General features: G+C 37.6%; 1 protein-coding gene across 4 annotated transcripts in view; it reads left to right on the forward strand.

Annotated features, from left to right (window-relative positions):
- Positions 1–212, forward strand: part of ST18 (ST18, C2H2C-type zinc finger) — a 51,093-nt gene extending 50,881 nt beyond the window's left edge. For all 4 annotated transcript variants that reach the window (XM_026075833.1, XM_026075835.1, XM_026075834.1 and 1 more), the window contains one exon: positions 72–212. In XM_026075833.1, coding sequence (XP_025931618.1) covers positions 72–212 — 141 coding nt within the window. The remainder of the gene's footprint in view (positions 1–71) is intronic.
- Positions 213–13,291: the final 13,079 nt, after the last annotated feature.

A 13,291-nucleotide genomic window follows, 5' to 3' on the forward strand; every position in this document is an offset into this window, starting at 1 on the left:
TTTTTTTTTTTTTTTTTTCTGTGGCCTTAATTTTATCTCCTACAATTATAATCTGTTTTGTCTTCATTTAGGGGCCAATCAGTGAGCAGAATTTCGAAGCATATGTAAATACACTCACAGACATGTACAGCAATCTGGAACGGGACTATTCCCCCGAATGCAAAGCTCTGCTGGAAAGTATCAAACAGGCAGTGAAGGGCATCCATGTGTAGGATGTGAAAGCTGCTGGGCAACAGAAATTACTTAACAGCAGTAAACTCCAGATGGATCTGTTAGGAGTTCATGTACTGCTAAGGGGTGTAGGTTGCCATGCTGCATTTACAATTGCAACATTGCACTAATTTTTTTCCCAGCTGACATAAAAAAAAAAAGAAGAAAAACACAACAGACTATTTGTATTAACAGCAATGCACTCTGTTAGTATATTGTATTTATTTCAGTACAATTCCTTTTTTTTTCTTCTTTTGCACTCAGTTTTTGTAAAGTGAATGTAAAAAGTGTGTGCAACTATTTTTTATATTTTTTATTTATTTCTAATCAAAGAGTTGGTTTTTTTTATCTTTTAACAGCATTTTTGTGGCCTGCCATATTTTTACAAATGTGTTTATTAATTTATTTTCCAATGGGATTTTAAATAGACTGAAAGTTATACTGTAAATTAAATAACTTGCTGGGTTTGTACAGGAAGAAAAAAAACCTATGAAAGTAACAAATGACTGAACTGTGGTTCTAGTTTTATTTTCCTCACATCCTGCTTTTTTATAATGGCTTTGTATCAGAAATGGGTTTGCAGTAACATGAGATGTGAAGATGCATGGAATGAGAAGATAAATGGTGCCCACTAGTGGGGAACTTGGGCTCTTAAAAGCACAGTATGCTGGAAAACAGTGCGTTAAAGAATACGTTAGCAATAATGAAATATAGCAATCAGCAAAGCACTTGACTTGGCTGTGTGATTTAGCCTATGCGAATGGTTATTTAAAATATTTCAAGAGATCTTCAGAATTATTTTAACAATATAATTTTTTTTTCCAATTTAGTTCATTGAAGGAAATGACAATTATCTCTAAACAAGAAAGATATTTGATAGGACTGGTACTTTTTTAGTACGATACGTTGAGGTTTTAACTAAGTGACAAGTATGGTGCCATGGATTTGTATTTGAAAAATGCAAACACATCCCGAGCTGAAGATTTTGTAGATAATAATTAATCAAACACATTTCCCCTGAAATGGCATTTAATACTGGCTTGAATTCACAGAAGCTGAAAAGGCAGCAGTCTGGAGAAGAAGAATATTACTCCAGTGTAGTGGTGGTTGCTTTTCTCTTTAAACGAACTGTAGCAACACAATGATTGGTTTCTCCCCTTCTTATTCGCTACGGCTAGTCTGGTACTGGAGCCGTTACCAGTCTTTCAGTAGGGTACCAAGCGCTACAGAACATAGAGACACACAGAGCTAGGGACACACGTGCACAGCGGTACCTGTGTGTGCCTCGGGATTTGCTTAGCCTGGGTTTGGAGTTTCTGAATTTCTGATCAGTCAGAAGTTAGTGGTTGCTATAACAGAGGCAATGTCTATTTCAGGGATTGTAAGTAATTAAGCATTGTTTCAAAAGTTTTTTTTATATTTATTTTTTTTAAGAAAAAGGTATAAACAACCAGCTAAACTGCCTTTTTTGTATGCACACACACCTCATGTGCATATGTGCCTCAGTGTAAATGTATACATGGATCTAGCATGTGTTTAATTTTTCCGTGCTATAATTAAAGTGTTTATTTTTATTAGCCTCATTTATATTTAGATTGAATATGATGGCATTCACAGGCTTGACATATACAATTATATTATTACTGTTCCTGCACAAAAGTACTATTCAAAAGTGATTCAACTCATGCACTGTGGTCACTGTTCTGCATTAGGTGGGGCTTGCTTTTTGTTTGAGGGTTGATTCAACTCTCCAATCTTAGTTTAGACAGGGGAAAATGTTTGTTCTTAGAAGCTGTGTTTATTTTTAAATTGATTTTTCAAAAGCTACCATATGTGCTGTCTAATATAAATAGGAGAACACCAAACAAAAATTTGCTATTAAAGTTATTGTACTTGCTAAAAAACAAAAAGCAAACATTTGCTATACTTGTTAAATGCATACAAAATGAGTTCACTCATTACAAAGACTAAAATTTAATTTACTAAATATTTTAACAAATTTGTTATATATTTTATTTAAGTAAAAAAAAAATCTCTTACTGACCTATGTATTTATTATTATGATTTATTATGGCTTCAGGTTAATTTATCTGTGTTTGGTTGTTTGCTCAGGATGTTCTGTGAAGTACGTTTGTATTTATTTGCCTCCCTTGTACTTGATGTGTTTTGTAATGTGCACTGATTTTTTTTTCTTTCTGTTTTTCTTTTTTTGTGTTTAACTTCATTGATGAGCTATACTGTAAATTAGACCTTTTGTAAAGAGCAATGATGTATGCATTTTTTAATTTGGAGTAGTTTGTATACTGTTTCTTCATACAATTAATATTTCTTACATCAAAGCAACAAAATTGTGTTCTGTGCTGTACATTTGGTGTATGGTAGGAAATAAAATTGATAATGAAACATTGCCACAAGTTTGTTGGGGTTTTTAGCCTCTAGATGCTGACTCGTATTACACATTCTTAACTGCACCTGGCACTATACAATGTGTCAGATGTTTTACTTGCTTTGTGTACAAAATGTGTCATCCCTGTAAGTAAATTTCTGGTATAAATAATTTAATTAGTGTTTTACTTTGTCAATTTGAAATAAGGAGGAGAAAAATGGAACTGCCTAAGAGGTCCTTTTCACTTCTGAAGGGAAAAAAAAATCAAGAAAATAATCACTGCATTATTTAATGCATTCTTTTCTTGGCAGTTGTAGACTTCATTTAAACTGATAAAGTAGAGGATTTGTGCTGACCTTTAACAGCTGCTAAATGATGTTTAAACATAAAAGCCATTGTGAAGTTTCCAAGAGTTCGGAACCGCCCACTGTTCTGGCGTAATTTTCTGCTGAGATTTGCAGTGCTTAGACATTGCACGAATAAAAATCTGCTGGTTTTAGAAAGACAATATTTCCAGTATCTAATAGACTCTCTTTTTCATTGTTAGTTGTAGAGAAAACAAGCCAGTTTTGTTTAGAAAGTGTGCTGATTACTTCAGCAGTATTTCTTGTCTCAGAATCTGACTTCCCATGGATAGATCAAGAATAATTTTTATTAGAATATACAGTAAACTTGAAGCTCATGAAGTAGCTGATGAGTACTTTTTTGAATAAATGTAGCCAGATCAATCCAAAATGGACTCTGACACTAGAAAAGCTGACATCTCCAGAGTTTAAATATATCAGAAGTTCAAAATTTGGATACTCCCAAATCTTGCAGAGTTTGGAGCTGTAGATTCAGTGAAGGATACTTATAGAGAGAAAGGATTTGAAAAATGTGAGTCCATAATATATTTATCTTCCTCCAAATTCAGGGATGCTTATGTCTGGTTATTTAGCTAAGTCAGTTCTAAGAAACTGTTAAGCTTGTTCTGAATTAAAGGGCATGGTGAATGACTATTTCCAGCTTTTCTCTCATCCTCTTTTTTCCGTATATGATCTACACATAAAAAACACCCAATTTAGGCTCCTTTTCATTCAATCTGTGGTCCAAATTCATAGCTGATGTGTATAGATCTTGAAAAGCAGTTGACATTTGTGAGGGGAGTAATAATTTCATTAGTTCTGGCTGTTCAAAGAGGCTTCAGTTACCCTTGCACATAGCATAGCAACAGAAAAAGGGCCCCTTGGTAAGTGGACTAGGAGTATTTAAATTAGTAGACTTCATATGTTGACCTTTTTCTGAAAGAAATTATAAATGGTACCATTTTAAGATCCCTTAAATTCACCTATGCTTTATTTACACTAACATTAGCTTATGTTGTTAGGATATCTTCCTTAACATGGGTACACATTAACACTGTATTGTTTGACATGAAGGAGGTATATTACCTTGTTATGTACAATTTTGGCAATCTTCTAGTATCCACTTTAAATTCTAGCTTTCCCTCTAAATGTATTTTCAAGTCTCTCAACTTTGACCTCTAACTGTGCTTAAGGGTTGTTTCCTGGACAGAGCCAGGCCTGTCCTGGGAAGCTCTGCTCAGCTGGAGTTGAGTTTTCTTTGATCCAGGAGATTTATCCAAGGACAGCCTAAACCGGTTCTTATGTAATTAGTAGTGATGAAGGTAATATTTCTTAACTAATATAAAATAATATTTTTTCAGGTTTCTTTAAAATAGCTGTTTAGCTTTAGCTGTAGATCAGCAGATCTACACAGATCCACATACGTTAGTCAGCAGGTGCTAATGTGATAGTTTCTTCTGACTTCCTGCACGTCACAGATGAAACAGAAACAGGTCTCCCTTAGCAATTTGCCGTAGTGCTAAACAAATAAAGACCAGGGCCAAAATTTTCAGACTTGTCTGAGCCCCTAAATACAAATTAAAAAATTAAAAGGCCTTATTGTCAAACAAGCAGCTCCCCACAACTCATTTTTTAAAGATCTATGCTAATTCTGAATATCTGCTATTTATAATTTTGGGGAAGGGCAGTGACATGAGGATGTTGGTTTCTATGTACGCCTGAGAAAACAGTGCTGTATTCTCAAATGTTTCTAGAAATCTAAGACAAAGGAGCATGAGCAAACAAATATTTTCCTGGTGGTTTTGGATAGGAAATATGACATCCACTAATTAATTGATTAAATTACGCTTACCTGAAGACTGCATCTGGATTCATTTTTAAACAACTTGCTCTGATTAGGTTTATTTCACCCGCATTGAAATGATGGTCTTTCTCCATTTAAAAAGAATTATGTGAACAGTTCAACCAGATTTGTTATTAATCTAACATAATGTATGTCTGTGTGTGTGTGGGGGGGGGACTTTTGCTTCAAATAACCTTTAAAACCATTCCCATCTTCTGAAATTTTCATTTTTAATAATTGTTTTATATTTATGCCTATAAAAGGGAAAGCAAAGTGATTAATTCAGTAAAAATACATAAATTACATTGATTGAATTAACTTAATTGGAATTCAAACTTTAAATATCAAAGAGAACAAAGGGGAGCAAGCATAGTTAATATTTGCTGTCCTATCAGCTCAGGAAGACAGGTCTCTTAACTGGCCATGACAAAGGTTTTTGAGTCTGTGGAGCAGAAATCAGAATCTGTTTTCTACTGCAATTATATTTCTATTTACTAATTAAGAACCTCTTCTTCCCTGATGGCTTAGTGTATCTAGCTAATTATATCATGATTTTTCCACTCAGAGCCTCTTCATCTTACTCATACTATATTTTACTTTTTCTATTTTTTTCTTAAGTCTCAAGGTTTCTTGATGGGAATTAGTGATTATGCAAAGGCACAGAGTTAGACAGAAGTCAGCTCCTTTAGTCTCTTTCTGTGTTCCTTCAGTGCTATATATTCTGCCTACCTTTGCATTTCTACAGTGCTTGTTTGCCTTATGATTTATGCAGCTGTATTACTCAGAAGCTGCTAGGAGATTTGCAATGGACAATATCCTTTGTTCATCTTGCTTGGGATACTGTGGGATGATGGAGCTCCAGTTAGCTTCTGGGTAATGTAGAACAGTGACCTAGTTTCATTACCTTTCAATATCTCATTCTGGCTTGGTTTTCTTCTGCCTCTTTTGCTCTAGTAAGTCTTAGACAGCCAAGCTTACACATAATTTCATTAAGGATTAGTCTTATTTCCTGTTTGACTTCGTGGTACAAATTGCTTCAGATGCTTTTCATTCTTAACAAATGTTCCCAGGGACATTGTCCAAGTACATCTCAGGACTTTTCAGTTATTTAATAACAATTACTACTTAGGTTGCTGTTATTTGCTCCTGAAACTATAACCGCACAAGTCTTTTCCAAATCAGCTACTGGTTTTCATGCCCAGTTTCACATCCCTTGAAGGATCCTCACTTTTAGAGGCTACAGGCTCAGCTATTTTTGTCAAGCAGGGACTTTTCCAAATTCCCTTCATCTCGGCAATCCAAATAACCAGCTATTAAGTTTTCACATTATTATTTTATAGTATCATTATGTATGTCATGTTAACATTTATTTGCATTTACAGAGCAGCAGAAAATTCCAAGTAGGTACTTACAGGTATAGAAGAATTAAATATCATTGATGTATCCCAACCCTAACTCTATCTCTTACCAAGCTCCTCTTTTACTCCCTTTTGAAAGTCCTGACAGACAACAAAACAACAACTCTCCCCCCCCCCAAAAAAAAAACAAAAATCAGGACCAAACCTTAGTTTCTTTATTTAACTGAAAAAATCATCTGTCCAAAGAGTTCTCTGTTTGTCATTGTTGCTGAAGTTGGAGCTGGGGCTTAAAGTATCTGGCCAGCAATCTTCTTTAATTACAATCATACATATGATCTCATATGCACCCCCTGTTTGCTTCAGACACAATAAGCAAAATCTGGATTTAGGAGCCACATTCTATGCTGATTTTGAGTGATTCACATTTACTGGGAAGAAATTCATTTGATCCTTTAGAAGCAGGATGAGTTTAGTTCCTTTGGGAGGGACTTGCCTAGAACTGGGAAATAGAATCAGTTTATTAAATCCTGATGTCTTGTCAAAAAGATTTTAGGGAAGGAATGAAGGTTTTAAAAAGCTCATGAAAACCTATTGGGAAAAATTGTGTAAGTCAAAGTCCTTAAGAGAAAAATGCAACACAAGCTCCATAGACTGTACAGCTCAGCTCTTTCCACAAATGCTTATCACAAAAGCATTGCAGTATTGGCTGTAGCCTGAGTGAATGTCTGAAGTTTTCGAGAAGACAACACTAAACCTTGTCTCTGGAAATCCAGCTGTAGCCCCAGCTCTGCCATTGGGGTAACTCTGGGTGAGACGCTTGAGTCTGGCTCTGTTTTCACATCTGTGAAACAAGGAAATGATCTACGTACTCTAAAGTGCTTTCAGAATGAACAATGCCAGTCGTAGAGCATATAGCATATGTGTGCGTACACAGTGAGAGAGAAAGAGCAAGAGCATATTTATAAGAGCATATGGTAGCTATTACTATATGACTAGATATATACTATCAATTCCAAAATAGTAACTGCAGAGCTTGATGAGAGATATCTGCATTACCCCACTACATATTAAATGCCTTGATGGTAGTCATTATACTTCTGATACAAATGCTTCATCCTCTAGCTCTTGAAAAAGTTACATGGTACCAGCTAATGCTTTCAGGACTACTGCCTCTGGTTTAGGTCCTCTGCATGGTTCTGCTTTGTACTCTGCAGGTTCACTGGAAATCCCCACATTTCTTATTTCAAACTCCACATTATTAGTTCTCATACTCAGTCCATCATTTGGGTTTGGTGCATTTTTTTTTCTCCTAAGACATTCTCAGTCCTCATTTTATTCCTATGATTCTTACATTGTTTGCCCTGAAGATATCTTTCCACTAACACCGCTAGTCAGTCTGAAACTAAATTTTCAACATGCAGAAACTAAGTTTTGTAACAACAAAATCAAAGGCTATAAAATCAGAAGCATTTTTACTGAGGTAATTGAGTTCCTACAGATTTTGTGAAAAATCAGCTGATTGCTAAAAGAACAAAATTATCATTCCCCCTAAGAGGGAAGTGGAAGGAGGCTCAGCTGTTATATATTCTGCTTGGCAAGGGCTAGCTCCTAATCAGCACAACATACAGCCCAGCCTACCAGCATGAGCTAAGCCAGAGAATTGCAGTCTTGTGCTTGATGTGGTGTTAAAGGATATATAACCAGTACAAGCTTTATATGTGAGCAAGAAAGCAGGTAAGCAAGCAGTGGTTATTGTGAGAGTGCTGGGGCTGGAGGCAAAGGGCAGGAGTCTGTAGGGAGCCAGGCTACATCAGTTCTCCTCTCTATGGAACTGGCATATTTTACAAATGTGGCTGTTTTCCTATTCTGTCAAACTAAATACACTCTCAAGTTTGCTATTACATCTTCAAGAGTAGAGCTACTAATACTGTGTCCCGGGAAAGCATAAATGACCTCCTAACTCTGATTCATCCAGGGAATGGTTTGTCTTGAAGAATTAAAGTAAATAGTTCTTACAGTGTCTGTTTAGCGTGCTAAGTTTTGCTATTGTAACTCCAGATGAGTGTAAAAATAGAACTGCTAGAGCATCTACCATAATAAACTGGGGCTTGCTGGGGCGGGGGGGGGGGGGGGAACTAAGGAGCTTGCTCTGTGCCTTTTTTCTGGGCCAGGCAGCACCTCCCAGCAACTCAACTACAGGCTGCTGCTGTGCTTTCCTGCTTGTTCCCCTCCCTCGCTTGAGCAGGGCTGGAGGCGACCCGTATTCCTACAACACGCTGAAGTCTCCTTTCACCATCCTGGGACTGAAGCATGACTGCAGAACTCCCTGGCAGGGCCTGGCTGCTTTAGTTCATGGTGCCTTTTTTATTACCAGCTTAGGGGGATGTTGTGGGGCCGCGTTCAGAGGACGTTGCAGGGCCGCGCTTGCAGGCCTTGCAGATAAGGCGCTGTACAAGCTCCAGCAGGTTCAAAACACAACAGTATGGCTTTCTCATCCTGCCTACAGGATCAGAATTTATTTCCCCAATACAGACAGCTTTGCACTGCCTTCCTGTTAATTAAAGTATTGATTACAATACTGCACTGTTTACATGTAAGATTTTGCATGGTCTTGGCCATTCACATGCAAATGAATGTGTAAGCCTTTCTTTGCCCTAAAATCTGCTGATGTCAGTCTTCCAATTCTAACGCAGCGTTGCAGGACATGTGGCTTTCTATAGCTTAGCTTTGATGCCCCCAAGTCATATTATCTCAATACTGAGGTTCATTATGATAAATCTTTCACTGGTGTTAAATGAAAAACTTTAATTTTACTTTACTTATTCAGCTTAGGTTTTGGATCCTGAAGGCAGCAGTTTTAATTGCATCATTTGTATAGTGGCCCAATATGTTTTGGTGTGAAAAGTGCATTATCACATTTAATTTTGCATTATTTTTCCCATATGTTTTAGTTACACTAAAACTTCAGATGAGAAGTGATGAGGCTTTCCCGCTATTTTCTTGTTCTCCCTTCAATGCTTTTTTTCGTGAGCTAGGACCACACTATTTTATTTTGTTCTGATCATTGAGGTTTTAGGGAGCTGTTTATTTGTAGGGTAGTTCTTGTATTTATGTAGAGCAAGGCATTAGGCATTTTTATCCTCTACTTATTAACAAGCCAGATGGCACCGGCTGCTACCCACACAATTCCAATTATCAGATGGCAAACTGAAATATACGTGGGGCAGATGAGAAGATGTATGTTAAAGAAGCATCACTGAGAATTGGCTTCTTGGAGATGTTGATTTACAAAGGGGTAATAGCAATTAGGGTGTGACAGCCTGCTGCAGAACGTATAACATTGGCCTGGGGACTCGGTTGTTCAGCCTCCAAAATTTTAATATTACCTCACTCTTTCCCCTATGGAATGAATGCTTATCTCTGAAATCTTATTTAGCGTTTTTCATCCTTTATATTTCTTGTCCACTTCAGAGTAAGATGTAATTGGATTGGCTTTTGAAACCAGTTGGTAAGTAAAGGTACCCCAGGAAGAGGTAGAAAAGCTGAAAATGAACGTGAAATTTGTGCATCAGCTTTCTTAATACACCCTCATACACTTGTGCGCAAGCACCGCAATATACAGTAATAACAGAGGACTAGCACTAATACTGGAATGTAGGATCCAGCCATGCATTGCTGTTCCAGGTCTCAGCCTAACATAGAATTTACAATTTGCACATCGATCTTTGCTTAAGGGCAGCTTCCAACTTCAGGTTTAAATATAAGGAGGTCTGATCATGCTTATTGTGTTTGGCTTTATGATCTTGTAAAAACAATTTTAGCAAATGCAGAACCTAGGCCCAGTTCTTACTTAGGTGAATGCCTAAGTCAGTAACACACACTACTACTAAGGAAGGGATGTTTTAATGGAAGCTTTTATAATACTTCCATTTTTTCTGTCTGGAAGATACAACCTCTATATGAAATGTTTTGGGGTGAAAACTACACACTCATACTCCCATTCTTTTAGCTTAGAAATCATACATATGAGTTGGCTGGGAAGATGGTGAGTTATGTGGGAATTTTTTTGTGTGTGAAATTCCTAATCCTTTTTCCCCACTGTTTCAGGCTGAAAGCACTAACCCAGACTGACCTGTGGAGAAATTGATGTCCTCAGGTCAGACTAGCTAAATGAAGAAGTTAGTTAAATAAGAGTAATGGTTTCCTAGAGTTCTTCAACTGAAGAATGCACATGGGCTACTTGGAGGTTAATCATCCGTGGTTTATGTGGGTAGGTTTTACAAAAGCTGTACTTTTAAACATTTCGGATAGGATGCTATAAACAGGGCAACTAGAGGCAATCAAGAGAACACCTTTTCCTTCAACAGCTCCTCTCGTGATGACAGGGAAAAGGTAGACTTTCAAGTAGAGCAACATTCTTGCAGCTATTCTTGGCTTTAACACCTTAATCCTTCAGAATGTGGGGAAGTCACTTAATGGGATGAGGCTGAACAGGAAGATAAATCTTCTTTAAACTCCATTTACGCTTCAAACAGTTTGGTAGGTGAAAATAGTGCATGTGTGATTTCTCACTCCTGTTCACACAGAAGCAAAGGATGTGTGCAGGCATTTGGCTGCCATTTGGTTATGCAAGTGCATGAATCAGCAACTGTGAACATGCTGGCACCACTTCTGTCTCACCTTTTGCCTGTGAAATGGGAGCTAATAATGTTCTTCTCATCTTGCTGTTAGCAGTAGACATAACCAACATCTATAGTGGTGTCTGGGATGCTCTCGGTGCAGTCCTAAGTGTTAATCAGTGATACAACCATTAACAAAGTCTCGGGCAGTTCAGACAGGACTTCTGTGCCTGGCATACCAGGTACAGAAACAAACCAACAAAAAAGAAAACACCTCTTATTGTCCCAGAACTTGTTCAATAAAACCTCATTCCAGTAAAAGCAGCCTATTGCCTAGTTTGGGTTCCTGATGTTCCTCAAATAAAATAGGTAGAAGAGAGAGTCACAACAAACATCTCCTTGGAACTCCAAGTCTCCCTTGGTTGACACAATTTTAACAGAGGTTCACTTGTTCTGTTTCTGTGTTTTTAAAATTGGCAAGGCCAAAGTTTGATTGGCTTTCTTTAAAACAAAGACTACAACACTAGATCAGATGTTTGAAGATCACTGACATCCAAATTTTTGTCAGGCCCGGATTGCAAAGAAGTGGTTAAATAGCTGAACATCTGTGTACTCACTCACGTATAGTTGCTGTTTCACCCACAAGCAGCTGTGGAGTACACAGGCAAAAATTCTCTACATGGAGATAATTACAGTGTGCATTACAAAGGAGGCATAGTCACAAAAGCATGCAATCAGCTTTTTTTTTTCTTTCTTTTTTTTTTTTTTACTTTATTTGGAATAAGGCAACTCTGCTAGATCCAAGGCTAATATTCACAAAATGGATTTCTTGGTCAAAATAAAGAAAGATTTGTTCAGATCTGAACAAGACTAGGAAGCCAATTACTGAGCAGAAAACTTTTCCTAAGGTCAAATTTTCTGGTCTCAATTCTACTCAGTTCTGCTATAGAAGCAATGATTAAGAACTACCCCAGTCTACCAAACTCTTCCAGAGACTGAAATATGATTGATTATCCACGGATTTGCAATTTGCTTTAATAAGATCTTATTGCTCACTCCACATGCCTGTTCTGTCTTAGGCAGAAACTATTAGCCATCATATTGCCATTACTTGCTACTAGGTTAGTGGTGAAAGCTGAGCATCCTTATCAGAGCTCAGGATCTTTTCATGGCTTATCTTATTCTCTTTCAGCCTCTTGGTCACATCTTTGTATGAATGCTATTGCAGCCAGGAAAAAAAAAAAAGCTAACAATGAAATCTCTCACGCAAGACAAGCAGATATGCACCACAGAAAGCCTATGAAGTAGAGCTTAAATGAGATAATATGGGATTTAATTAATGCACAAGCCTTGTATGCTTGTACCAGACTCTTTTTTTTCCTGCATTCAGTATCTGTGAACTCAACTTTCTTCTTTGTTGTTAGGAGCTGAAAGGCATTCAGGTATGAAACAATGCTTTCCTTGGGTTAATTTTGACCTTTCCAACTTGTTATTTGAAGGTTAACATATCTGATTTTGGAATAAGAGTGTGCCAGCATACTATTTGGGGGATCAGCCTCTATTCATGCAACCACAGAGCAGAGTCTCATCTTAGGTAAACAGAGCAGACTGGGCTGTGACAGGAGTTAGTCTTAATCATAAAACACAAGAATTATGCCAAAGTACGAGAAGATTAAACTGTGTCTGAGTTCAAATCCCATATCTTATTGTAACATGGCTGTGTTTTATAATCACAAGGATTTCTGGTACAGTAGAAACTGGTGATTACACGGCAAATAAATCCTTGTAGATATACCAAAATCTTTTTCTAAGCGGTAGTTTGTTTTATGTGTTTATATGACATTTGTGGTGAAAAGAACAGAAATAAAGTTATTAGTGTTTTTTTACCACCTGTGATCCTTGTTTTCCCACCTGAAATGATCAGCAACTGTGTTTTATTCATTACCTACACAAGACCCAAAATTTCATTTTTTTTTCTCTGAGGGAAGATACCAAGCACAACAAAATTTGTGAGGGGAAAAAAAAAAGAAGAAGAAAGATAGGTCACTCTGTGAAAGCAAACCAGCTGTCAAGGTATTGCTTGTTCCCTTAACAGCTAGCTACAGAGTAGCATTGTTTTGATAGAATGATTGCAAATCTGGGATCATGGCATTATGCTTTGTGCACAGGAGGAAAATAAGGAAAAGGCAGGCTAGGTTTAATTTAAATGGGAATCCTTCAGAAGGTGAGAGAGAGCCAAGGAGCTGGAATGGGAGCTGTGCTCCTGCCCGTGGTCAGCACCCATGAACCGCCAGGCTGGGCACAGGGGCAGGCTTGGGAGAGCTAGTTTTTGCAGAGCTTGAGAATAACTCATTGAAGTACCAGGCACAAGGGTGCGTGCAGATGCCTTATAGTGCTGCTTGGTGCCCAAAGCACCAGGTACCTCGCGCCAACAGATGATGCAGGGTCATCCCTTGGGTGTGTCGGCACTGGGGGTGTGAGCAAGCGCTGGCTCCCTGAGAGGCCTGGTTTGTTAGCAACAGGGTTGGATC

This window comes from Apteryx rowi, unplaced genomic scaffold (genome assembly GCF_003343035.1).
Source record: "Apteryx rowi isolate R43461 unplaced genomic scaffold, aptRow1 scaffold_412, whole genome shotgun sequence".
In the NCBI taxonomy this organism is placed as follows: Eukaryota; Metazoa; Chordata; class Aves; order Apterygiformes; family Apterygidae; genus Apteryx; species Apteryx rowi.